The sequence below is a fragment of the Manis javanica genome, chromosome 6 (assembly GCF_040802235.1).
Source record: "Manis javanica isolate MJ-LG chromosome 6, MJ_LKY, whole genome shotgun sequence".
Taxonomy (NCBI): domain Eukaryota; kingdom Metazoa; phylum Chordata; class Mammalia; order Pholidota; family Manidae; genus Manis; species Manis javanica.
Genome location: NC_133161.1, coordinates 146,391,089 through 146,418,458, shown reverse-complemented (window position 1 = coordinate 146,418,458; position 27,370 = coordinate 146,391,089). Strand labels below are relative to the sequence as shown.

The 27,370-nt window shown below is 42.6% G+C and overlaps 1 protein-coding gene across 8 annotated transcripts in view; it reads right to left on the bottom strand.

Moving 5' to 3' along the window:
* Positions 1-27,370, bottom strand: part of SIK3 (SIK family kinase 3) — a 224,424-nt gene that overhangs the window by 48,188 nt on the left and 148,866 nt on the right. For 6 of the 8 annotated variants that reach the window (XR_012132740.1, XM_073239742.1, XM_073239743.1 and 3 more), the window contains exon 4: positions 22,711-22,872. The exons of 1 other annotated variant lie outside the window; for it this stretch is intronic. Coding sequence is in view for 6 of the 7 variants with exons in the window: in XM_073239742.1 (XP_073095843.1) it covers positions 22,711-22,872 (162 nt within the window). In the remaining variant the exon portion in view is untranslated. Of the gene's footprint in view, positions 1-22,710; positions 22,873-26,215; positions 26,797-27,370 lie in introns of those variants that run through there. One more of the 8 variants, XM_073239747.1, reaches the window with a different exon arrangement.

Genomic DNA, 27,370 nt, shown 5'->3' with positions numbered 1-27,370 from the left:
CTCAACCTGACCCAGAATTTTCCTATTATTTTTGACTTCTTAAGGCAAACCCATTTATGACCGCATTGGGAGACACACTGACTTAAAAAATTAGACAAAGTGACATTAATATCATTATGGTGGCTTTTTCAAAATAAGGAATAGTCAATTTATCTACCAATTAAACCAAGGATGTTTCCATCTCAACATCAGCTTCGTTTGTGCTTTCGTTTCTCCCCTCACTATGTTAAAGAGAAACGAGATGGGGGCGAGGAGGGGTGGCTTTTGGGGAGGAACACTGAGGAAGTGCCCAAGGCTGGCAGGCCAAAGGACAGAGTCGCCGACTGACATGCAGTTTATGTAAGTAACTAATCATACGAACAACTCGTATGTGTGCCAGGCCAGACCTCCTCCTGCTGCAGGCCCGACGCGTCCCCCGGACCTCCCTGACCTCTGAAGCTCTTTCCCCCCTTTGCCTGTTTTACTCTTGTTGACAGCTGTCCCCTCTGCTACCTGCTTTTCTTCCACCTCCTACAGGTGTTTCCGCACAGGGGACGCGCACACCTGGACTCCGTCTCCTTGCTCTACAATGGCTCAAGGCGGACTCTTCTGACCCCACAGCTTCTGCTATCATTTCTCCGGTAATAATTCTCCAAATGTGTACCTCAGACTTGGCACCACTCTTCAGTTCCCAGCACGAACTTCCAGTACTTGGCTGGGAAAACACCTCAAACCCAGTGTTCCCCAAACCCAAACCTGGTCTCCCAGTGGCGTCCCCACACCCGTGAACGGCATCACCGTCCCAGGAACCAGTTGCCCTGGGGTCGTCTTTTCTTTCTCCCTCTCGTTTCTCATCACTGCCTCTCCCGTGTGCCTTGACTCCATCTCCCCGGGTTCCCATCTCAGTTCGTTCTCTCTTATCTCTGGCACAGAGGAAGGCTACCTCTTACCCCCTACGCCTGTTCCCCTTTCCCCTCCTCTAGGCCGTCCATTCAGAGCGCAGTGAACCATGTCATGTCAGCTCACTCGACAACACGCGCCGCTCCCTTCTGCTCACACAACAGCCTCTCTGGGCACTGCCACTTACGGTCCTTCAAAATGCAGCTCCGTCCCGCCCTGCTAACTTCTCCCTGGCCCTTCCGGCATCACTAGACCGTCCGCACCCTGTGCTCGCGCGCCCTTCTTGTGCTATTTCCTCTCTGTGCCGTGCCTTTTCCTTTCCTTGCTACACTTGAAATACTGCCCCCTTTCAAGGCCTGCTCAACTACTACTTCCTGTACGAAGCCTTAACTGATTCCCACCACGAAGTACCATGCCGATGGCTCCCTCCTCCGTGCTTTTCACAGTCTCGTTTGCCTCTATATCCCAATTACATCGCTGGGGTGTATTCTACTTGGTTGTATTACATGTTCATACCCTCTACTAGTTAGTAAGTGGCGGGCGTATTATTTAACCTAGTCTCCACACAGTGCTGTAAAACACAGCAAGGACTCTAGAAAGGGGTCACTAAATGAAACTGTGACAAAATCACGGGGCCAGCCTCTCACCACCTCCTGGCGACCAGAGCCTCCTCACGCTGACAGCGGCAGCTGGCCAGCAACTGCGCCTCGACCTCCTACCTTCCCTCTGAGGTCCCAAAACTAACTTAGTGATCACAAGGAATTCAGGGGTCAGGACCATCGTTAGAATTATTACAGCTACTTCCATGAGAAATCCCATACTCGCACTCAACAGTGGAAAACAAACGCCTCTTCTGTCAAGTCTTCCTGTATCTCCTGTAAGAAATGTCTCTACTTTCTCTGTACTCCCCTATTACTTTGTATTTCTCCTTTATTTTGGTATTTCCATATATCCCTAACCTTCTACCTTCTTAAAAATGCCCTCTCTAGTTCCTTAAAAATCCCCTATTCATCTCTCATATGACCTAACATAGTGTTTAAACAGTTTATACTTAATAAATGTTGTCTATGAATGCAACTCAATTTAAAGCTCTACGAGCTAACCTATAACTTTTTAAATCTAATCATCTTACTTTGTAAGTTAAAGTCTGGATATATTGAGCCTTGTTAAGATTTTTCTTAAGAGAGTGGGGATAGGTTGCTTAAAATCCCAAAAAATGAGATTTAGCCAAGTAGATGTCTTTGGGAATTATCTAGAAAAAGGACCCTTTTTATGACTGGCCTCCCTCTGCACAGTGTGGAAAAGACATGCTGATGGATGTTGGTGGGTAGAGAGCAAAGTCCAGAGAAAAGGCTCATGGAGTCTTTTTTTGTGTATGTTTTGAATGGAGAGTGCAAACGGCCAAGCAATTAATTAAAACCAGCTGATTCAAAATTTTCCTAATAAGCAGCTTAGGAAATTACAGGAAATAATTCATTTTGAACCATAAATTCTTTATCTATAATTAGCAACCTTTCTACCCTTTTACTCTGCCCCTGAGGGTAAGGCACAAACGTAATGGCACCAGCTGGTTTGTTATATCTACCAGAGAACTCTTTACAAAGGGAACCATATCAAAGGGAACCATCTTCAGCGACAGCTACGGGCTTAGACTGCTATTCGGTGTTTACGTGAGAAATGAGCATGTGAGAATGAATGAGATGGTTAGGGCCTGACAATTAGAGAGGGCCACATCTGGGGGAGGACCTGCTTCCACAGCACGCTACCGCCAACAGCTGGCTCAGCAGCTGCACCCGATGACCGACAGCAAGACTGCGGTAAGGGGCAGCAAGAAAACCCCACCCACTTGCTCTTACTTCTCAAAACACCCCAAGGAAAAATCCTCTCATCTTGTAAAGCTGTCAAGGGACACCCTACGATCATTCCATGTATTGTTCTTACCCCTACTCTATGGTGGTGTACATTTAAGCAAAATTTGCTCTTCCCTGCCTGCTATGACCCTTTCTGTAGAGCCAGCTTTCTCCAGTGAATGATCCTGATTCATTCTTTACTGTCCCAAACCTAACAGAGTATGACCTCACCCACCGGTCAATATACGTATCACTACAGATGGGCAGCGTCACTGAGGGCACACTGCAGTCTCAGCTCCCCCCAAAGCCCGTGTCTCTGCATGGGTGTTTCACATTAATCTTCAATACTGCTGTACAGCTTTAGTTAGAATTCTGAGTCGTTCACTGTCCATTCAGCTATAACATAACTTGTTTTCTGAAAGTTTAAATTACTTATGTGGGAGAAACCTCAAATGATTAACATACACTAAACCTGGAACTCCTTCTGAAAGCTTAGTTGCTTCTAACCAACACTTCAGGGACAGCATCACCAAGGCGGGAGGACGCCTCCTCTTTGTTCTCCCAGCTGCTCACTTGGGGGGCATTCTGCTGTACATTTTAAGAAGACTGGAAGGAAAAATAAAAGCAGCTAAAATGGAAACCAGTCTATTTTGGGTTTTCCTGGTAGTTTAGAGAAGGGCCAGGGGACTGCTGCTGGGATGTGGAGGTATGTGGGTAACAGATAAGACGTGGAACAGAACCACCAAGATTTTTACTTACCTATATCTGGACAACTGAAAACCTACAAAGTGACTCAACTTGGAAGAGAAAATTCTCACAATTTAGGCAATGATTAAGATAAACAATAAAGAGGAAACTCTTGCTGACTTGGATCAGAAATGCCAAAGAAGCAGGGAAAAACTTCTGGAACCTCAGCTTGACAGTCACTGTGCACCTAGAAAGCCATACTTCTGGCCAGGGGGCTGTTCGTCTTACAATGGTCGGGAGCTGCTCTCATTCACCAATGGCTTTCATTATTTCCTGAAGTGCCTTATCTTCACCGTCTCTTTCAAAGTCTCCAAGTCCCTCCATTTCCTTCACTAATGTATTTGACATGGATTTACGGAGGCTTCCTAAGGGCACAGCGACGTGCTGGCCCCTACAAAGGAACCAAGCGGGCGAGCCTCCCTCCTGTGGAGGCCTCAAGGAGGAGGACCTCAGCCGAGCCGCAGAGGGGCTGCAGAAAGGGCCCCTCCGGGGTGGCTGTGCACCAAGTCGAAGCGTCAATAAAGAAAATGCCCTGGGTGTTGGGGGGCTTGCGGAGGAATGTGGCGAGAAGTGAGATCACACAGCCGCATCAGGCAGGACAAAATACAGCTTTCATGACGGAAGAAAGATCCTAGCTTTCATCCAATGGACTTCCGCTTTTTCTTTCCTTTTCCTCTTTTTACTCCCAAATTTACAAACTTTATTAGATTTCAGATACAAAGAATTTGATTATGAATTAATTATAGTCTTTGGTTCCTGACACATTCTCACCATTGCCCCAACATGGGTCGGCGATTATTTAGACTTCTGCCCCACAGCCTGACTGTGATAAATTTCACATTTCATAAAATTCACCCACTTAAAGTATACTGTTGAGTAGTTTCTAGTATATTCACTGAGTTGTAAAATCATTACCTTCATCAATTTTAGAACATGTCCATCCCCCTGGAAAGAAACTCCGAATCGATCAGCAGTCACTCCCCTCCTCGTCCGGGGCCCCGGCCCTGGGCAACCGCGAAGCAGCCTCTGTCTCCACAGATGTGTGCGCTCTGCACCGTTTACATTAAATGAGTTTTAGTTATTTTTTTGTGAGAGGCTTCTTTCACTTAGCATAATGTTTTTAAGGTCCATCCATGTTGCAGCAGGTATCACTGTTCAATGTTTTTGATTGCTGAGCAATATTGGTGGTGTGGATATGCCGCCATTTACTTATCCATTCGCCAGCTGATGGACGTTCGGGCTGCTTCCGCTGGCTGGCATTATGAATGATGCCGCTGTGAGCATTCATGTGAGCCTTTTTATTTTGGACTTAGGCTTTCATTTCTCTTTGCTGTACTCCTAGGAGTGAACTGCCGGGTCATATGGCACAGTGACTCCACGTCCAATCCTCCGAGGGACTGCCCGAGCTCTTATCCAAAGTGGCTGCTCAGCGCTTTGCAACCCCACCAATGTACAAGCCTCTAACTCCTTTGTGTCTTTGCCAACACCTATTAGAGTCCTTTTTGTTTTTAATTACAGCCATCCCAGTGGGGTGAAGAGGCGCCTTACTACGGTTTTGATTTACTTTTCCCCGACGGCTAATGATTCTGAGCATCATTTCATGAGCTTATTAGCCCTTTGTGTATCTTCTTTGGACAAATGTCTATTTAAATCTTTTGCCCATTTTTAAATTGGCTTGTCACTTTATTATTGAGTTTTAAGAATTATTTCTATTCTCTGGATATAAGTCTGTTGATATGATTTGCAGATACTCTGTGTATTATCTTTTCACTCTCTTCATGGTGTCCTTTTACGCACAAAAGTTTTAAATTTTGATAAAGTACAATTTAGATTTTCTCTTGTCACTCATGCTTTTGGTATCTTACCTAAGAAACCACTGCCTACCCCGAGGCCACTATGCTTTCTTCTAATGCAGTTATTTTTAGTTAATGCAATAAGTACTCCTGAGCCTGTCACCCAAGTAAACAAGTACTATCTTGAGAATTACGTCTAATCATAAGCACACCCATCTCATCCACCGTCCTCTTCCAACCACTGATTTTCAACCCTGTCTGTACATCAGAATCACCAATGTCATATTAGAAATGTATTTAGTGATCCTCAGACCTCACCTCAGACCCACAGGATCTCCTGGAAATAATTCAGAAATGTAAACAAACAATCAAAACATAATTCTTTCTGACGAGATTTGAGAAGCGGCTGGAAATTCTGGAGCAGGCAGATAACACAGTTACCAAGAAAGCAAGACTACGTCTGGTGTGAGAAGTGGAAGGCCTGTGATAAAGTAAATGTAGTGACATGAGAGGGACAACTCAGAAACTACCTTGGAAAGGACTGCACAGTGCCTGAGGGGCAGACGGGATACATGGGGGGAGACAGAGGGAGAAGCAGAGATGGCCGTGTGTGTCTGCGTAGATCGAAGACTCAAGAGGGACAGAAGGTGATTTGGGAAGGAAGCACATTTTGCTGTCATGCCTTGAGTTTAAGAAGGCGGTAACAGATTCAGGTGGAAATGTTCTGAGAAATCAAGGGTGAAATGATGAATGCGTGACATTTTTTTGGAAGTAGAGAAACAGGGCTGGCTGGGAATTAGGGCTTAGGAGACTCCATTCAGTACTTCCTGCCTTACAGGGGCAGGAACAGAAAGAGGGTGCAGCGGAAAGAGAGAGGGACATTATAAATGTCATTCAGACAAGGAAGCTGAGAGGAGGAAACCCTTCCAAGAAGGCAAGGGTGGTCTGCAGTGCCCATGTGTCACCCGGGCGCCGTGCCACTTCTTCCCGCGGAAAACTGCGGTGACATGATGGCTCTGAGTTAAAGATGCTGTAATTTCCCCTCAGAATCTTGGGTAGTTATTTGTCTTAAAGAAATGTTAAATCACAGGAATGGACTACAAACATAATCCAGAGTCATTCTGAATCATCTAGAATGTCACACTTTGAATAAAATATGGCACTTCTTAACAGGTTTGGTGGTAACCAATAACTGATCATTCTGAACTACTAGCAAGTGCATTCAGGGTGCTTAGACATGAACAACCTGGTCATGCAGCAGAGGGCCAGAGCCCCGGAGAGAGGCAGGTCTCTCGGGAAGACCTGGAACTGGCCTGCCCCTGACTCAGTTCTCTCAGTGCAGCTGTCCCCTGTTCGTGCAGCACTTTGAATCATGTGGAATAAAACAAGTAGATACTTTTTAAAGGACACTGTCAAGTGCTGTTATAGTACCATGTATTAATTACCTCACTGAGATGAGCAGTGTTTTTGTTTTATGTCTGGGGACGTGAGGTGCATTAGCAACATGCCCAAATTTAAAGTTAAAGAACAATTTAGTAAGACAAGGCTCAGCCTCTAGTGTGGACCTGGCTGCCCTCAGAGCCCCACCCACACTGTGTATCCTGAGGTGAACAGACATCCCAGGACTATTTTCATTCAACTTCCAAATTCCTTAGTGATTATAGCCTACACTCTCCATTTTATCTTGACTGTCAACGCTTTGCCCTGCTGATGTAATTCCCAAGGGCATGTGCTTCAGGCATGTTTTCGAGTTTCTTTAAAAATAGTGCCTTGACAGTATATATAACACAGAGAAGACAAGCAGTGATTCTATAGCATCTCACTACGCTGATGGGCAGTGACTGTAATGGGTTAAGTGGTGGGGACTTGGTAATAGCGGGAATCTAGTAACCATAATGTCGCTCATGTAATTGTACATTAATAACACTGAAAAAAAAAAAAACAGTGCCTGGAAAAGAATGGTAGGCACTGTGTGTCACTGGGAAAGAGATGAATTTTCCAGTGAATGGCACAGGTACAGGTGGTTTTCCATATGGAAAAAAAATCAAACCGGCCACCCTCTATCACCACACTTTACCTCCCACCACTGAACCCCTCACACTATGTTCTACAATCAGTGCCAGGTAGATCACAGACTTAATGTACAAGGTAAAACTACAAAGCTTTTATGAAATAATATAAAGGAGAATATCCTTATAGCCTCAAGGGAAGGATTTCTTAGACAAGAAAGAAAAAGTACTAATCATAAAGGAAAAAGTGGTAAATTTAGTTATATTTGAATTATACTACAATGTCAATTCATTAAAAGACATTTTAAAGACAGTAAAATGAGAAGTTGCAAAAGAAGAGAAGATACTTGTATAATACGCAAAACTCATACACTTACTAGTGAAACAGGAACCCCCGGGAGTCAGTGAGACGGACACCGCAGGAGGAACCCCGAGCAGAACACTTACTTAAGCAGAAACCTCACAAAAAAGGCCAGGAGGCATGAAAATCAGCCTCATTATTAAAGAGAAAAATTGAAGGACTAAAACCACAATCGGATAAGCATTACGTACTCGCCTGGCGGAGGAGAGCGACAGGTGGAGTCGCGCCCAGCACTCCTGGGGGCGCGTGGGGACGCCAGTGTGGCCCCGCGCAGGAAAAGCTGGGAACAGACACACTGTGCGACCCAGAACTCTACTCCTGCGTCTCACACTCTCGAACGCTAGAGAATGCACGTTCATTTGTGAGGCTGCACCAGAATGTTCACGGCTCGGCTGTGAGTAAGAGCTCCGAACCGAAAGCGATCCAAATATCCGGATACTCTGCAGAAATGACTCGGTCTACTCATATCAGGGGCTGCTACTGAAGAAATGAGGGTGAATAAATCAAAGGTAGACAAACATGGATAAACCTCACAAACACAGTGTCGTGTGAAATAAGACACCAAGTAATATATTCACTATGACTCCATTCACACACAGGTCAAAAACAAGCAAACTATATTAAGGATGGGCCTGTCGTACATTATGCGCAACATAAATGGCATCTTTTGGAGTGAAACTCCTGAGGGATGCATTACACAGGTGGCAAGACTATTTTTAAAAAAGCCATCAAGCAAAGCACCTAAGTGATTAACATGAAAATCAAGGCAGTGATCACCTCTCCCAGGAAGGAAGAGGCTGTGATGGGGGCTGCGGTCTGGGCTGATGGAATTATCTATTTCTTGATCTAAGTGGTACCTGCACAGGTGTCTGCTTTATAGTGATTCAGTAAAACGTACGTATGTGGCTGACACACATTTCTGTCTAGATACATAATATTTCATAACAAGAGAAAATACGAAAAGAATAGGACCATTTTTCTCCCCCACTTCTGTTTCTGGCTCTGTGGGGCTGTTTAACTGGGACCTGAGCTCTCCCATCTTCAGGGCTCAGGAGGGCAGGAATCAGGCGGTTCTCACCACGGATGTCCTGGCGCCTAGAACAGTGCCTGCCAGAGGAGAAGGCACTCAATAAATGTCTGATTCACTAATTAAGAACAGAGAGGGAGGAAGAAAAGGAGGACAAGAGAGATGAGTATAAAGAAGGAAATAAAAGAAAACTCTGAGCCGCCCTTAGTGAACAGCTAAGAGGCAAGGAGCTGGGAGCTACCTGCTAAGACAGATCCCACGAAGCCTTTGCTGGAAAGAGCAAAAATCCTGTATGAAGACAACTGCGAACTATGAAGACTTTATATGCAACAACAGTTTACAGCTGTAAATACCACTTAAAAGGAGAAATAAATATTTTAATGATATGTGTAATCACTGTCATAATGGCAATTAGGAATAAATGATAAGCAGTTCACATAATTAAAAATATTAGTATTATTATTACACTACTAACTATTTCTCAGTGACTTATATGAAGAGGCAGAGAGAGCATACATTCTGCTATGATCTGAATGTGTTCCCCCAAAATACATCTGTTGAAATCCTAAAGCCCAAGGCGACAGTATAAGGAGGTGGGGCTCTGGGAGGAGATTAGGTCATGAGGATGGAGCCCTTACAAATGGGATTAGCGCCCTAGGAAAGGGGACTCTGGGGTGACCCTCTGGCCTATCCCACCACACGAGGGCACAGTAGGCAGGTGCTGGCACAAACCAGAAGACCAGAAGGAGGCCGTGCCGGTGCCTTGGTCTTGGACCTCCCAGACTCCAGAATGGAGAGCAGGACATTTCTGTCATTTATAAGCGACGCAGTCTGTGGTATTTTGTTACTGCAGCCTGAACAGATGGAGACACATTAATTATAAATAATCTGAAAATTCATTTTTGTCTATAATGTCACTGCCTTTTCTAATTAAATAAGAGCTGCTAACAAAGAATAACGCTAAAGAGATTTAGATTTCCCTTATTTCCCTGTAATATGTCCAACTCAAGGTAAACAGGCTTGATAAATGGGCAAGTCAAAAAACATAGATGGCCGGAAGGAAGAGAGGGGAAAAAACCTGCATAGTGAAAACAAAACAAAACAAAACTGGGTAACTGAGAGTTCATTTAATTTTGGCAACTCTTCCAGATAAATCATCTTAACTCTCCCCTAACATTTTTTTAATTATAAACTTTAATTATTCAAATCCCCTTAGGTAACAGACCAGTGAATGAATAGAGCCTAACCATTTCCTTAAAACCTCGGACACTGTGTACGCAGGCACCGCCTTCTTCCAGCTTCCCAGACGAAGCCTGGGCACTAGCGGTAAGAAATACTGGAGGGAGATACTGCCCTGCTCTGCCAACCTGGGGTCACTGAACTTGGGGAACACAAGTAAAGTAAGCCACACTCTCATAAGCTGCAGTTTAGTTCGCATAGGTCAGGATGAAGAGCGCTATGAGACCGAACACTGGTGCGACATAAAGGAAGAAACAGGAGAGGGGCAGCATCAGTATAAACAAAAATGAGAACAACAACAAAAAAGCACTTAGAAAACTGAAGGCAAAGGGGAGAGGAGATGCAGTGTGTGTTCAAAAGGTGAAGTGTACACACTTGGTAGTTCTGAAGTGCGCTAGTAATGTCAAAGCGAAGAGGGGGCGTGCGAACACCAAAGCCCCATCAACAGTTCCTGTGCTCTTAGAACAATACGGGATGGACTCAGCAAATTACGATAGATCTGCTTGGTATGCAATTACTAAAAATGGTTCTATGGAGCAGCATGGGGAAAATATGACTTAAAGGATAAAAACTGCATATAAAATTGTATATACAGTGACTATAATTATGGAAACATGCATAGAAAAAAAAAAGCAGAAGAAATGCCTTCCATGATAATGATAGTTTTTGAAGGTGGGGTTCCAGTTCGAATAATTAAAAATCTCTTGCTGCTGTTTAAATTTCCTATAGTATGCTTGTATTATTCTATAATTAAATTTTTTATTTTAAATATAAATTCCAGAGACTTCAAATTACCATCTTGAATAGGAAGAATGAAAACGCTGAGCAGTTTCAGGAAATTCTCAGGTACAAAGATGCCCATGAAGGTACTTTACACCCCTGACTGTCTGTATATCAGCAATGGGACAGATTTATGACCTACACAGTCAGCAGTACAGCGATGGACACGCTGGAGAGCTCGGGAAGGAGGGGTGGGCAGCAGGGGCCACTGCTCAGGACGGGTCCTCACGCCCACGGGACAGAAGCCACTCGGGGGGAGTGCTCTCTTCGTGTGGCCTGTGGTCATTTACTTCTCCACTCACGAGAGGCTCCTAGCGTAATTTGTTAAGTCTCTTTTCCAACCCCCAACACCCTGGTTGGTTAGCATTTGTCTGCAGGCTGAAATGGTATCATATCCCTTTCTCTTAATACAGAGCAGCAGACCTTAATTTGAACCGCATGTCTGTCTTCTAGGGATGGTTTAAATACCAGGGTTTACTGTCAATTTTGAGACTTGAAATTCTTTGTTTAGGCAAGATCAGGAGCCTGGGGCGATACAGGGTGGTGGTACTGTGCTCCAAAGAGTGTCACCATCAGCTGGGTATGTGTCTGTGGTCAGTCGGGGGGAGGAGGGGAGAGCGCAGGGCACCAAGTCAAAAACAAGGCGACTGGGGCAGAGGAGTTTCTCGCTTGGCCCCAGCACGCCACAGCCACACCCCCGACTGCTTCTGTGCTGACCAAGGAGCAATGAGAGCCATGAACGGGTCGGGCACTGCCTGCGGCCAGTTCCAATGTCTACAGTGCCTGCTGAGGTCATACAGCGCAAGCTGCCAGTGGCAGGCAGCCCCTCCTACAGCCCCTCGCGGCCCTTTTCCTTGACACTACAAACAGCGCAGAAGCAGGGGGCAGAGAAACAAAGTGCCGCAGGGTAGTGTTTATTTATCCTAAATAAACAACCTCACTAGAAAACACTGTGACAGATCCTTTATGTGTTAAAATCTGTAAGCTCCTGAGGAGCATAACCCCAATACTGAACCTGCATATAGAGACGAAAACCAAGAACAGAATTAATTTTGGCCCTCGATTAATTTCTCAATGGACTAAGGATATGGCGGGGTGGGGGTGGGGCAGTGGGGGCCAGGCGGGAGGCAGTACAAGCTGCCAGGTATTCTTGTTAGTAACAACTCAAGGAACCAAGGATCAACACCCGTGTAAGAACACTAGGTAAGGAGGATTTAGCCTGTTACATGAACTGCTAAAATAGAACATGACACATGACTAATCCTGTTTTTCCTATACAATTATTACTAGCCTAGAAATCATGTGACCCAAAAGCTTTATCTGGAATTGAGCAAGAGTCAACTGTGTGGGTCTCAGAATTACGGTAGTGATGGAGGATGAGTTTCCAAGTTCCCAGGAGTCACAGTATTAACTCGCTCTTAAAAATGGGTCTTGGGAAGTCCTCAGTGTTTAGCAATCACTCCAACCCCTGGCTGAACTTCCTGACTAGGAGCTAACAGAGAGGTGATGCCAAGAACCACTGACTCATAGCCTGAGCATCCGTACACAAGAGACATTCCTTCATGGGGAAAAAAAAATCAAGTAATCAGCTTATTCAGGGGGTAGAGGGATTTAGTTTAATTTAAGAAACCAGGGGGGCTCAGAACTTGGAGGAACGGAAGAGAGTAATATTCCTAAGATTGAAATCTACCTTTCTGGAAGCATGTTAGAGATGTACTATAGCACCATTTTGCTGTACTGCTATTAAACCATATGGGGGGCTGCCTCACATCTGTCACTCAATCCTAGTGATCTCCTAACCACCCTCCCAACTTCCTAGCATTACATATCTATATAGCATGGCCACTATCTCCCTAGAAAATAAAAAATTTAAAACAAAAACATTGGGCCAACATTACCCTGGCATTTTCAATGAATGAGGTATGTACTTCCTTCCAAAGCTTTAAATACCCTAGCAGTTAGGATCACTGCCCATGCCTATTTTAAATGCGGTGATAAACCAATCTCCTCCACTCTGTTCTAGAGTAGCACCATCCCAGCCCTTTAGAAAATACAAAACTTCCCCCAGCACAGGATCTTTTCATCAAACTCAGTATTGATTAGATGTATAAAGAAAAGGATTGTAATGAGACACTTTACCGAAGACCTGCAAACAGTATTCACTGCCACTCTTGAAAACATTAGTACACACAATTACAGTCATGATTCTAAATCATATCACTTAGAACAGTAAAAGTCCAATCATTCTATCAGGTAAGTTTCTAATATTGATAGGTGAGCACTATATAAAAGCTTTAGTGTGCCTTTTATAGACCATAATGAGTTAAAGTGCCCTTAAATCCTCAAGAGACACTAAAGCTACCAAGTGGAAATACACTATATTGGTATAATAGCAATATTTTCCAAAAGAGAAATGAAGACATATGGTCTGGTAAGCAGAAGCCTACTTTTAGAGAAAAGAAATCTAATAGAGAAGAGGGGCTTTCCTAAAGAAGAGTCTATCAAGAGTTCAGAGAATCTCTCAATCTGATTAAAAAAAAAAGGGTTACATTTGGACTAGAATGTGAAGGCAACTGTAACCGATTTGATTATATAGGCACCCAATATTTCCCAACTTTCTTGACTCACAAACTCCTTCCAAAGGAATCTATTATGTTAGAAACTGCCCAGGGAATAAATTTTAAAATACTTTTGTCATTTTTGCATAACTTATGATAAAGTAATAACTTTAAGTAAAAGATTTTACAGCAGTAGTATATTATCAAAAATTGATGTAAAAGTTCATAATAAATAATATTTAAATTTATCAACAAATCATCAACAAAGTGAAAAGGCAAGCTACTGAGTGGGAGAAAATATATGCAAATCATACCTGATAAAAGATTAATATCCAAAATATATAATAGCAAAGTAACTCAAATAATCCAGTCAGAAAATGGGCAAAGGATCTGAATAGACATTTTTCCAAAAATATACAGATGGCCAACAGGTACATGAAAAGATGCTCGACATCACCAAACATCAGGGAAAAGTAAATCAAAACTACAGTGACAGATGACCTCATGCCTGTCAGAATGGCTATTATCAAAAATACAAGAAATAACTATTGATGCAGATGTGCAGAAAAGGGAACCCTTGTGCACTGTTGGTGGGCGTGTAAATTAATGCAGCCACTATGGAAAACAGTCTGGGATTCCTAAATACATTTAAAATAGCACTACCATGGGATCCAGAAAGTCCACTTCGGAATTTATCTGAAGAAAATGAAGCACTGGTTCAAAAAGATATCTGCACCCCATGTTCCCTGCAGCATTATTTACAATATCCAAGATACAGAAACAGCCTAAGAGCCCACTGACGGATGAGTGGATACAGAAAATGTGGTATATATGTGGAATATTATTCAGCCATAAAAAAGGATGACATTTTGCCATCTGCAACCTCATGGATAGACCCTGATGGCATTATGCTAAGTGAAATGGAGAAAGGCCTAGGATTTCATTTGTATGTGGAACATTAAAAAAAAAAAAACTCATCCTACAGAGAACAGATTGGTGATTGCCAGCAGCAGGGAGCTAGATGGGGGTGTGAAATGCAGAAACTGGTCAAAAGATACAAACATACAGCATGGTGACTATAGTTAATAATACTGCATTACATATATGAAAGTTGTTAAGAGAACAGATCTTAAAAGTCCTCATCTTAAGAAAAAAATTTTTTGGTAACGAGGTATGGCAAAGGATGTTAACTGGACTTAATCTGATAATTGTTTCACAATATATACAAATATCAAAGCATTATGTTATACATATGAAACTAATATAATGTTACATGTCAAGTATACATCCATTAATAAAAAGACCAAAGTCTACTACAAATATTAAGAAAAATTCATTTTTCCCATTTTGTAAGTGACTCACTAGTTTATTTAAATTATATAAGAAAAAGTATTAATTTAAAATTGAGGTCATGTTTCATTTGGAAGCCACATATATACTGACATCTTAACATCCAGAGCAGCCAAAGACTCTTCAGAGCCTGGTGTGTGGAATACCTACATTTTTGAACCTAAAAAACAAACTTGTTTGAGGTCTTTTCAGTTTGTTTTTAAATGATAAAAAGGATACACAAATTTAGCACTTCTTCACAAATAATACACTATGAATGTTGATAGTCTTTATTCTCAATGAAACAAACCAGATATTGTGTGAGTGTGCGTGTGTGGTAGAATTTTGGGCTTTGAAGTCCTATGAACATCGTGATTTGCTCATACAAGAACTGATCAAATGAAGACAATTCATATAAACCGTGAAGTTCATCTTAAGGCACTGGAGAATTATTCTTATCTTCGTTAAATGAATTTTAACATCAGTGTTCCTTCTGTTTTACATTGTCCAATGGTCCACTACAGATGCAACTTGTACAAATGTGGTGAAAAACTGCATTCTGGTCATAACTATCTTGGTAATCAACTACTTCAACTGCACGATAAATGGAACAATTGAGTGAGAAGCATGCTCATTATCTCCCTAACAAACTTACTTGACCAAACTATTCCACTTAAGGATGGTGGGGAGACCTAAATCATTACTTCATTTATTGACTTCTAATTATCCCCCAAACAAATGATTTGCAATCAATTTGTGTAAGAGGAACCTGTCACTGGGGGAGATATTCTTGATTCTCAGTTTTGCAGACTGGTGCATGCTGGTGTATCCCCCAGCACAACACTGCACGCAGTGTGTCGAGAGTTATGTGAAACTATAGGTTAAGCAAAATACACCTTCCTGGAACATATTTTTCTAGGTTAAATAAAGTTGAATAATTTTAATATTAAAACAGATGTAGCTATGACATTGAGGAGAACACAAAATGTGTGTGAATTTGAAGATAAAGCATGTGATTAAAAAAGTGAGCCATTTCACATTATGTGGTCCAGGCCCACTTGCCCGCACTCCGTGTGAGTTCATCCCCCTCTGTGTTAGGAAAACCGGTGGGAAAATCTGAGAAGCAATGCTCTGGTATGGATAGCACAGCTATTGCGAGGAAGGCCCTATAAACAGAAAATTGTTCTTGAGTCTAGCAAGGTACAATCACTTTTCAAGATCAGTAAGACCTTACTTATAACCCAGTACCATGATACAAAAATCTGTTCATTTCAGTTTTAACTTCAGAAGTTTTCATTCAAAATACATCAACTGTGTATACCTGAAATGCCCTTTGAATGAAGGTATATTAGTTTTTCATTTGCAAAGCTCTATTTTAAGGCATAGGATTCAGAAGATAAATTTTCAATTTGTATTTTCCCAAGGATCAAATACATTCAAGTTGCTGAGCACCTTCTGGTTGAGGGTCGGTCACACACCACTGAGGGTGAGAACACAGGTTGAGGTGTTGTGAGCCCTAACATATATTATAACCTGAATTCAGTCACAGAGCCTCTCTGGGTCAAAATTTACTATGTGTCCATCAGAGAGGTGTACTGAGGATTACGTAAAGAAAGGGTGTTGGGATCTGGGTGTAAAATTTGGGGCTGGTATGATGAACACTGCTCAACTACTTCCTGGGCCCTGTCAGGGCCATTCTCGGTCACTGCTCTACGGAAGGTTCTCAGAAATCCAAGGTTTCCAAACTTTCTTTCCGTATATGATTATATCTCAGTATATTTTATACTTGGGGTGAAAGGTCAGTGGACTTACGAAATGTTTTTAGTTTCTTACTTTTAAAACACAGAACAGTCTGGATCTCACTGCAGTAAGGTCAAAACTTTCCACAGCACCTTAAATCCACACACTCTGGAAATTCTTTCCAAAATATTGGCTTTGCTGTCGCCGCACTTCAGATCTTTCTTGTCTCCTGATTGCCAACTAAAACAATAACACCGGAGTGGAAACTATCTCATGGAGACCATTCTGGGAGTCGACATTTAAAGAGAAAAGTTTCCAACTTTCTTAGGTCATAAAAAAAAGTTTCCACAATTTTCAGAACATTCTTATAATGTCTGAATATTTCAAACAACTTTGCTTCAGGGAGTAAGCCAGCTACATTTAGGCTTTTTCTTAAGCAATCTTGTATATACACAGAAATTTCTCTGCTTAATCTTTGGGGACAAGAAGTAAAATTACTTTCAAACAGCAGTGCATCAACCATTAAAAATAAGACAATACCATTTTTCTTTGATAGTTTAACATACTCCACCAATGAGAAAATCTGATTTCTCTCTGTCTAAATTTATTTTGGACTAGAAATTCCCTCTTCCTGGCTCACATACTTGGTTGGTTATCCAGTCCTAGAAATTCTTCCTCTGGGCTCTCTTGTATTTTCTTTTTCTTCCTCTCCATGCCTGAGATCACCACCTTTATGCAGTATTTTACCGTTTCACAGTCTTTTACCTGATCTCCCTATTGCCTTCCGGGTCCCTGCCCCCTACCCCCACCTTTTTCTCCTGTCCAACCAGGGTCTGATTATTATGCCTGGTAGTCAAACAATTTCACTCATACGAGTATAAGTACCTACCTCTCCCGCCTTCTGGTCATGAGTCCCCTACTTGAGCCTTCCCACCAGCCAGGCTCTTTGCCTCTTCTGCAAACATGCCAAGGGCACTCGATTGCAACTCAGCTTCCCAACGTGAGCCATGTAAAATCCCGAACCCCCACTACGTGCACAGGCTCCGCGTTGTCCACCCACTGCCGCCGGCTCTCCCACTCCGTCTCCTTCCGCGTCCCCCTTATTGTCTCCGGCCGCTCTACTGTTCTCCCACCCCCTTCAATATGCTCAGCTGCGCCCTCGGGCGCATTGCTCTTCCCTCTGCGGGCAGGCTCTGACTATCCTGTTTAAAAGCAGAAAGCTCTCCCACAGGTCATCCTATTGTATTAACTCGATTTTTATCATTTTCATAGCCTTTAGGAGAGTTTATTTGTTTTTGTGTTTACTGTCTTTCTCTACCCATTTGAATGTTAGCTCCAAGGGACTATGTTATCTGCTACTGTATCCCCGGTGCCTAGATCCGTGTCTGCACATAGCAGGTGCTTTATCAGCATTTGCTGACTGGCTGATCTTACTGCAATGCTCTCCTCTACACCTATACCTTAAAGAATCCTACTCATCCTTTAAGACTCACCTCAAATGTCATGTGTTCAATAGGGTATTTATGTCCTCATCACCACTGTCTAAAGTTCAGATCAACAAAGTGACTGAACACCTACTATGCAAGAGGTCCGTGCTAGGCAACGGGGGTAACAATCAGCAAGGTGTTGTTACAGTCCCTGTGGCATTCACAATCTAAAGGAATTGTACAAACTGATGGTAATTAGACTGTACAATTAATGCAACAAAGATTCATGACCTGCCTTGTAACATCTCTCCTATTGTACCAAACTAAAATTTAGTCGCTGTTGGCCACGCTGTCACCCAGGGATGCTGGCTATACGCAAAGAGAACCATGCGGTGCCGCCCCCCTACCCCTCCCCTGCTCCTCTGGATCCTCAGACATCACAGGGAGTGAAAGGTTAGAGGCCAAGAATCCTCTTCTTTTCCCAGTAGTGGACTCTTTATATTAAAGAAATCTGCACAAGTACTCTTTATATGAAACTCATAGTTTTGGAAAGTTAAAGGTATGTGCTTCAAAAGCTCTAATGTTTTCTAAATAAGATAGGTAAGTATGTCAAATATGATGGAATTAAATGATATAGGTGGAAATGCTTGGCGAAGTTGTGTGGGCATGTAACACTATATATTATATGTAACACCACATAATGCCATACATACACCAATTATGAAAACCATAATTTCAGTGTTATTTAACTTTTCAAAGGTTTGAGCATTTGCTGCCCAAATAGACTATAAATTCCTGATGGTAGGAGCCATGTCTTCACACTTCTTTTCTTTTTCCCATGACACCTGAGCAAAGAGCCTTTGTTAACAGCGGATAAGATTTCAGAAAACCACTGCAAATCCTTAGTTCTAGCCTTGATAGCTCTGCCTTTCAGGAATAAAATCCTTTACTCTGAAAACCATCACTGATTATTCTGGATCACTAATGACAGAATGTCATTTAAATAATTCTCCAGAGGACACGGTTGCTACTGACATTAAGAAGAGGAATGTTTTTAATATAAACTGAGAAAGAAAACAAATTTATTTACCTGAACTTCGTTCTCTTTAGAAAAAGCACTAGAACAAAAATTCATCGATAAGAATTTAAGCACAAAAACTCCTAAATCATGGAATGATGTTGAAATCTTTTAATACCTGTAACTGAAATTTACCTCTCATATCCAAAGAACATATATTTTCTTGGAGAGCGCTGCCATGGGCTTTTATAATAGGCAGATTTCTTTAGTACCAAGTATAAATTGCCACATTAATTCATATAAAAAGTAAAAATAAATGAATATAAACACAAAGATCCTTAGAACTTATCCACCCTCTGTATTTGAACAGGATGTATAATCTTTCCATCAAAACCACTTCACTAAACACTGACATAAGGAAAACTTGAATTCCTAAAATACTATTATCTGAGTTTTCATTAATTCCATATTAACTTGCTACTAGAATATATATATGATTTTAAAGATGATGTACTTAAGAGTAACAATACTTTAAAATAAAATAACTCTTTTCTGTCTCATTTTCTTTCAAATACAGTAATTTCTTCCTCCTGAGATTTCTAATAATTCATCAACAAGACCCCTGAAAAGATCAGGGGCCTGAAAGGAATGCTGAGTGTGTAGAACGCAGCCCTAGCTCGGAGGGAGTCAAATGAATGGCATGGTTTCCCAGCGCGCATAAAAGTCATTGACCCTACCCTGCAGCCCATTAAGTGTGAAGTAGCGCTGTGTCTGAAAAAAACAAGGTACCTACCTTGGCTAAAAAGACAATTCACGGCTAGAAAATGCTAACCACCACCTGGGCTTTCAGTGAGCTGTAATCACTGATCACAGAATAACATAACAAATATAATACCGAAAATGTCTGAAATATTGAGAGAATCACCAAAATGTGACATACGGAGGTGAAGCGAGCAACGTGGTTGGTGAGACGGTGTCGAGGACGCACGCGGGGCAGGGCTGCCACCGGACTTCAGTGCATGAGAAACACCCACTCTACGAAGCTTAGTAGAAGAAGGTAGGCCTAAAACCTGACTTCATCTCCCCTTAGCCACTCAGAACCACCTAACACATCTCTCCAAAATCGGTCATGCTGTCAGCCTTACCTAGAAGCACTTTCCCATTAGGTCCATTCGGTTCATGAAGAGTACGCAGGTGAGGACAGGAATTCCATCGAACTCATGCGTATGAAAGGAAACTCAGGCAATGGTTGAGAAAATGAGTGTAGCAGTGCCCCCTGATCCGAGGGGCCTTCATTCTGAGATACCCAGCGGATGCCTGAAACTGCAGACAGCACGGAAGCCTCTACGTGCTATGCTTTTTCTCATACATACTCACCTAGGATAAAGTTTAATCTATAAACTAGGCACAGTAAGAGATTAACAGCAATAACTCATAATAAAATAGAATGATTATAACAATATGCTGTAATAAAAGTTATATGAATGTGGTCCCTCTCCCCAAGTATCTTATTATACTGTGTATACCTTTTTCTTGTGATGTGAGATGATAAAATGCCTACGCGATGAGATGAAGTAAGGGATGAGGGATGGTGATGGAGCATGAGGCTACTAGGGACCTTCTGACGATGTCCGGAGGACGGCTGTCTGCTTACAGACTGCAGCTCACAGTGGGCAACGGAAAGATGCAGAAAGTGAGGCAGCGGATGAGGGGGAATTACAGGAATTATGTCACGTAGGAAAGAACGTATGAACAAAGATGATGTTAGATATTACAGCTGGGCACAAAACTAGAGGTGCTTATTTATTCTTTGCTTTGGTCTGAAAACAAATAATAAAAATGCAGGCTTTGGGCTGATGAACTTAAAAATCTTGCCAAAGTATATATGTTACCACAGAGAGAGCCCAGGGCTGGCCCCTAGGAGTCTCTAATTCCACAGCAAGTAGAGACTCCTCCTGTGACTACATGGATTTGTTTTAACTGTTAACAAAGAAAAGCATTTAAAAATCTCTTTACCCAAGTGCAGCAGAGTTCCTAATTTCCACTGTCCCTGACCCCTGCACTTCTACACTTGGCTTCTCAATGCAAAAACTAAAAGCTACACAAATTTCCCTTAACTAAATCAAAATGGTTCTAAATTGAAAATCAAGACCCAGGAAGTATTTTTTTAAAAAAAGTTTAACCTTTGATCAGTGAAAGCAGAAAAAAACTGTTGAAGGAAAAAAAGGCCTTCTTTTAACTCACTACCAAATCGATAATTCAAAGAACCCTCCACTAACATATGTGGCAAGCTGAATAAGAGCCCACAAAGACATCCACGCCCTTGATCCATGGGATTTGTGAGGTGCTGCTTACGTGGCAGAAGATTTCAGCAGGCATGACTGGGTTAAGGGTCTAGAGACAGGGAGACCACCTGGATCATTCAGGAGGGTCCAGTGCAATCACAGGTGTCCTCACAAGGACAGCAGGAGGACCCGACGAGGAGTGGGGGTGGGTGACAGTAGGCCAAGAGGTGGGGTGACGTGAGGAAGGGACAGCCAAGGAATGCGGGGGCCTCTAGACCCTGAGAGGCCAAGGCAATGGAGGCGCCAGGCCTCCAGGCAGAACAGGCCTTCTGAGAACCGGATGTCAGTCCCCCGAGACCTGCTTCAGACTCTGACCCCCAGGACTTTAAGGTAGTAAGTCTGTGTCCTTTCAAGCCACTAAATTTGTGATAATTGGTCACAGCAACAAAAGGAAATTAACACAACATTTTATTATACTTGGAAGGATTGTGAAGCCTAGTAGATGTTATTAACACTAATTTAACTGAAGCTACAAAGAATAATTATGTAAGAGGGGTTGGAAATGCCAGGCCTGCCCATGCTACCCCCCTCCGTGGGAACTGAGAGCTTTGGAGAACATAAAGCAGACATAAGGGCGAAGGAAGAACATGATTTTACAAAAGACAGAGAAAGCATCTAATTCCTGTCTACGTACTGAGCAAACACAGACTCAAAGAGCTTGCAACCGTGTGAGGGTTCCACACAGTGCACATCCGTCAACCTGACTTGGATAAACAACAAGCTATGTGACACTCCAAGGAGGTAAAAGTAGAGTCTGAAAGGGAACAGACGTATCTTCACAGAAGCAGCTGCCAGAAGAAGCACCGAGCTGCAGGGTACTGACTACATAGGTACTCTGACCTGTGACGTAAGTCCGAACTCTCAATTTCTACTCTACTGAGGAGGGAAATCTGGAGAAGTGCTTTTACCTTGGCTTTTCAAGGCAGTTATATTCTTGCTCTACTTTGGTTTCCCATATGCAACTCCCTCCCTTCTATCTGGAGGAGGAGAGGGGGATACACAGCACAATGCAGAAAACTGTCAGGAAACAAAAATGTTTTGTTTTCATATTAATAGTTTCTATATGGACTGCAGTCACTTTCTTCTATCAATAGGTGGTGAGCTTGTGCTGGCTGGGCGAATGCTGTAGCTCATTAAAACTGAGGCAGAGCCGCCTGAGACGAGGAACAGCCCCGTTCAGGCACCGCCAGCTAAGCAGACAGGAGATGTACTCCTTGAAGACTACTCTTCAAATTACTATAGAACTACAGACTTGAGAATAAACATGCCGTCTATCAGCGGGGACACAAATCAACCTCAAGTGAAGCTGAGAGGCTATACAATTTTAGCAGTTTTTCTCACCACTTTATCCTGTATGTTTTTCTTTATAAATAATACAATTTCCAATTTCCCTTTTTTCTTTCTCCCTACTGTGGATCAACCTAATACTACATGAAAACTAAGATAAATGTATTTTGAAAGTTTACTGATTTTCAAGCCACACACGCACACTCAAATCCTTTATTTTCACTTCTTTCTGAATAAATGGAAATAGATAATCCCTTGCTTTAATGCCCTTGAAAGAAAAGCGTCTTTATTCTTATTTCGTATCCTCAACACGCTTCTCACCTGCTATTTTAATATTCAGATTGGCATCCAGAAGCAAATTTTCAGCTTTTAGATCACGATGGACAATGTTCCGACAGTGACAAAAAGAGACGGCGGCAACAATCTGTTTGAACTTCCGACGGGCCTCCTTCTCCGCCATTCTGCCATGGGCCACCAGGTGGTCTGCGGCGAAGAAGAACACAGTCAGCTCGCACTTCAGACACTGAGAGTTCCTAAGGAGGGGCGCAAGGGGGCTATCAAATGCATGAGTTAAAGTGAAGCGAACAAACGGAAAACAACACACTAACAGTCCTGGTTTGTACCTATAAAAATCCCTTAGTAATCAGTACCCAGAGTATTTTAACTGTGTTGCATACGAATACACACGCTGTACCATAAGAAAGAGAGTTCCGAGCAAGGATCATTAACACATTAACACTCAACACCTTCCTTTTCATAGCTCCAGTGCAAAAGATTACATACACACAGCAAGCATGCAAATGGAAATAACTATCAGCAATATTTCCTGTGTGCTAAAGGGTGAGTCACAATAATCAATCATTTTAGGAAAGAGTAGACAGAAATTGGTCATTGCTAAGGGGGAAAAACTGCTTTATCCAGGACTCTGTTTAGGCTAACATCTCTTCTGCTTTCTCAGAGCTTCAAGATTTGACCTAAAAGTGTACACACTTGGCGGCTATTCTCTGGAATGCATCATAATATGCCTACATCTTTACACCTGCATTTATTGGGCTCACCAAATGTTTTTAAAACTATGTTATTAATTTTTACAGATAATATCAATAGAAAACCAAGTGAAGTTTCTACCACTTTAAATGTAATGATTTCATTGGCTATGTTGCTAACTAAGATATAGCAAATAGATTTTTCTAATAGTGGCAGTAGGCTTACAATGAACCAATGATCTATATATCCCTAAACCAGCAATTCATGTAACTAACAGCATACACAGGTCGGGACAGCTGATGGGATTAGAAATGTCAGTGGTACAGTTTACTCTTTGAAATTTCTAATAGTCTCATCAGCACTCTCCTTAAGCCAACTGATCTAGCTGGGGAAAAGACATATTTGCCTGAAACAGTGGGAAAGTGAACAAGTACACAATGTAAATAAGTGTATTATTGTTTGTCTATCCATAGTAGCTTCAGTAATAACACCCAGTTATTTTGGTACCATCTCAATCATCCACAGGACAAGTCAGGTCTAACTTTTCTTTATCACAAAGAGGGAGTTTGAGGTAAAACATATGCCCGCGAATTCAAGACTGAGAGCTCAGGACAAGAAATAGGGGCAGGGGATGGGAAGAAGGGGAGCTAAATGACAGACATGTACAGATTCAAACTACAGTCTGACCACAAAGAACATAAAATTTTGGAGCCCAATTACTATGGTAATTTTAAGAGTAATGTTAAATAAGTAGATCATTTAAATGATCTGTCTTTAAAGACCCTGCAAAGGAATTGCTGTAATTGTTAGGGTTATTAATGACCCACACACAAGATCTTTGAAGCATTCCTCTCAAAAGCAATCATTATTATGGCCAAGATTATCAATTTAGTAGGAAAAAAAGGTAAAATAAAATAAGTCTTTAGCCTCAAAGGTAAAAGGACTAGAACACAGCTTCCAACCGGCGTTTAGAGGTGGTGACAAATGAGCTCACACTCGTGTGTGTTTAGGCTTCTGCTAAGATCTGTCAAATCAACTTTAAACAACACAAAGTCCCTAACTAGGGATAGTAACTTAATATAAGCTGTTAAAGAAGTGGACATCCATCAGATGTACAACGCTGTTTATTTTAGGAGGCCGTTCTCTAACAGTACCTGCTCCTTTGACCCCCTCTTTCTCTTAACCCAAGGCCTAATTATTCTAATAATATGTTTTAGCTGCTAAACTTTGTCTAATTAAAGAGCTTTGAAGAGACAGCTATGCTTAAGAAACATAAAAATAAACCCTTATGAAGGTTTACCATGAGAAGCTCATTTGGCCAAGCCACCCATTAATTAAAATACCCAAGAGACATTCGTCTGGCAGTAAATACCAATTATCAGATCACATCAAAGAGCTTCTTAAATACAACAAAATGATTAATTTCATGATTTCCAAAATAAGTAATCTTCCTTTGTTAAAAAAAAAAAACTGTTCATATTTTCTAAGCACTTTGTTTTCCCAAAATGATTGGAAAGTTCTCAAAATTGTTACATGCACCACGAGCTGATAGAATGTAGCCTACTTCTGTTTTATCTCTATAATGACACACTGGTTGTCCTTGGACAAACCATTTACTCTGCCAATATCCCCACGTCTTGATCTGCTAAATAGAAATAAAACTCTGCTACATGTTATGGTCAAAAAAGTACAGCATGTTTGGAAATACACTTGTACTTTACTTAAGAGTTATCATATATGCTATAGCTAACTTTCAAAGACATTAAAAAAGCTATTTTTTAAAAAGTCCACTATATATTACAGAGAGAATACTTTTTTTTTTTTTAATCCACTATATATTACAGAGAGAATACTTAAGCACTTGGTTGGTCAGGATTCTGCAGTGCTTGAAGGTAATCATTACATGTACATCAACTGTCACTGTTACATAGTTCTGGTTAAAACTATCACACTGGATAAAAGAGCTTAAACCACACAGTATTTCCCCAAAAGATACCTACAATATTCCTAGACATATAAAGAAAATATATGAATCACTTTTTTTTTTAAAGTATTGGCTGCAAACATCAGGTGTCTCTTCCTGGTCATTTTGTTTGATGTTTAAATTTTCTCCTCCTCCGCATCATCGTGCTCTTCTCCAATACAGGACCATCTTAACAGCTCGATGCCATTCTCACTGTCGCCGCAGCTTTGATTTTTGCCCATCTTACTACCACCCCCGCCCCCAACCCCCATCCCATTAGTTTGCTTTCCGTGTAAACCTCCCGCGCCGCGTGGGTGTGCCAGGAAGCCAGCAGCCTGCGGTGCATTTCGGGCCTGCTGAGATCGCCTTCCAGCTGCCCGCTGACAGATGGCCGCTTTATGTTCCTGTGCGCTCCGCAGGCAGGCAGAAAAATGTCCTCAAGCTCAAGTGTGATATTTGACTTTCAGTGAAGAAACCCCGAGCAGAAGTCCAGCGGGGACTTGACACGAAGTCCCAGCATTCGGATCACACCGGGGCCATTTCGGGAGGTGAATGGGACGGAGCGGCTCCTGAACCACCCGACGCTCCGAGGAAGACGCGTTCTGGATCTTCTCGGGACAGACCCTGGCTGCAAGGGGCCCTGAAGACTTGTTCTGCTTCTCCCAGGCCCCTCAGTGACCTGGTCCTCCAAACACCAGGCAAGATACCGCCCGCATCTTCTGTCCCCAGCACCCGCACTGCAGCCACCACCCTAGCTTCCTGGAGTCCTAGATTCCTGCTGCCACCGCCTCCCAGTCTAGACGGGCTTCAATTAAGATGCTTGCTGTGTAAACTCCACCGCAGTAACTCCTTTTCCACCATCAACTAACTACTTACCTGTCTGGCCACGGCTACCCCTCTGGGGCAAACATAAAGTGTTTTCTCGGTCACAGATTCACTCCAACCACTCCAGCCCAGACGAGGATGAGATGACTGTTACTTAAAAGAAGAAAATGATTCTCCTGTTTCAAGCTCTTATCAGCAGTAAGGAGTCTTATGTTGTGTTTCTCACTTTCTAGTTGCCGTATGTCACTTGGCACTACATTTCTTCAATCTTTTTAAATCTGGTCTTCCACACAAAAGAGAACATAAGTTAGTGACACTAAGGGGTTTAACACCTCATGAGGCGTAGCATTATCAGAAGTGGAGGGAATGACTTCGAAGTCCCGTAAGTGTCAGAGCACCAGCATGCATGAAGTTTGCCGCAGAATTCGTTCCTTGTAATTTTGTGCCAGTCTGACTCAGGAAGAAATATCTTGTGGTACATTTAGATTCTAACCTTTCAAAGAGCAAAAATGCACATAAGGCAGCCTTGACTTCCTCAGTCCGGTTCCACTGGGGTGACAGAGGCATGCCACGAACGGGATAGTGGGGGGGAGCCAACTCTTCTTAAAATACGTCACTTTTCCACCATAAACAGACAGTGTCTCTATTTGTCTGCTAAGTCTACGACCCGTGACCGACCAACGGCTGAGAAGGAGCACACCGTGACTACAGGCCACGCGCCAGAGCAGAAACGCTTCCCTTTCCGCGGTGACGGGACAACTGGGCTGAGCGGGGGAAAGGGGCGTGTGTGCTCAGCTCGGGTGGCCGCCTGGAGACGGTGTCGCCAATTCCAAGCCAGCCGCAGCCAGTAGCAGGTCTCTGCCACTGGCCTCTATCATTTCTTCTTTCCACATCCATGGAAACGACTTCCTGTTTATCAAACACATGCATCTTTCCAGAAGAACCAGGGCGAGGCCAAGATAACTCAGCTGCCAGGGAGCAGGTTAACAAAGGGCACCCACTTAACATCACACACTGTCCCTCGGTCTCGCAGGCTCCAAGCTGCCGCTGACGGAGGAGGGTGTGTTGTGTAGCTTTTCTTGCCAAGCCGAGTCTCAGGCATCCTCACCTGTTGCTGCTTCTCGTCACTGTCTCTTCTTCATTCTTCCGACAGTCCAGGCCAAAAACGTGTTGTCTTTCGTTCTCTTCTCCCACACCCACGTCCAA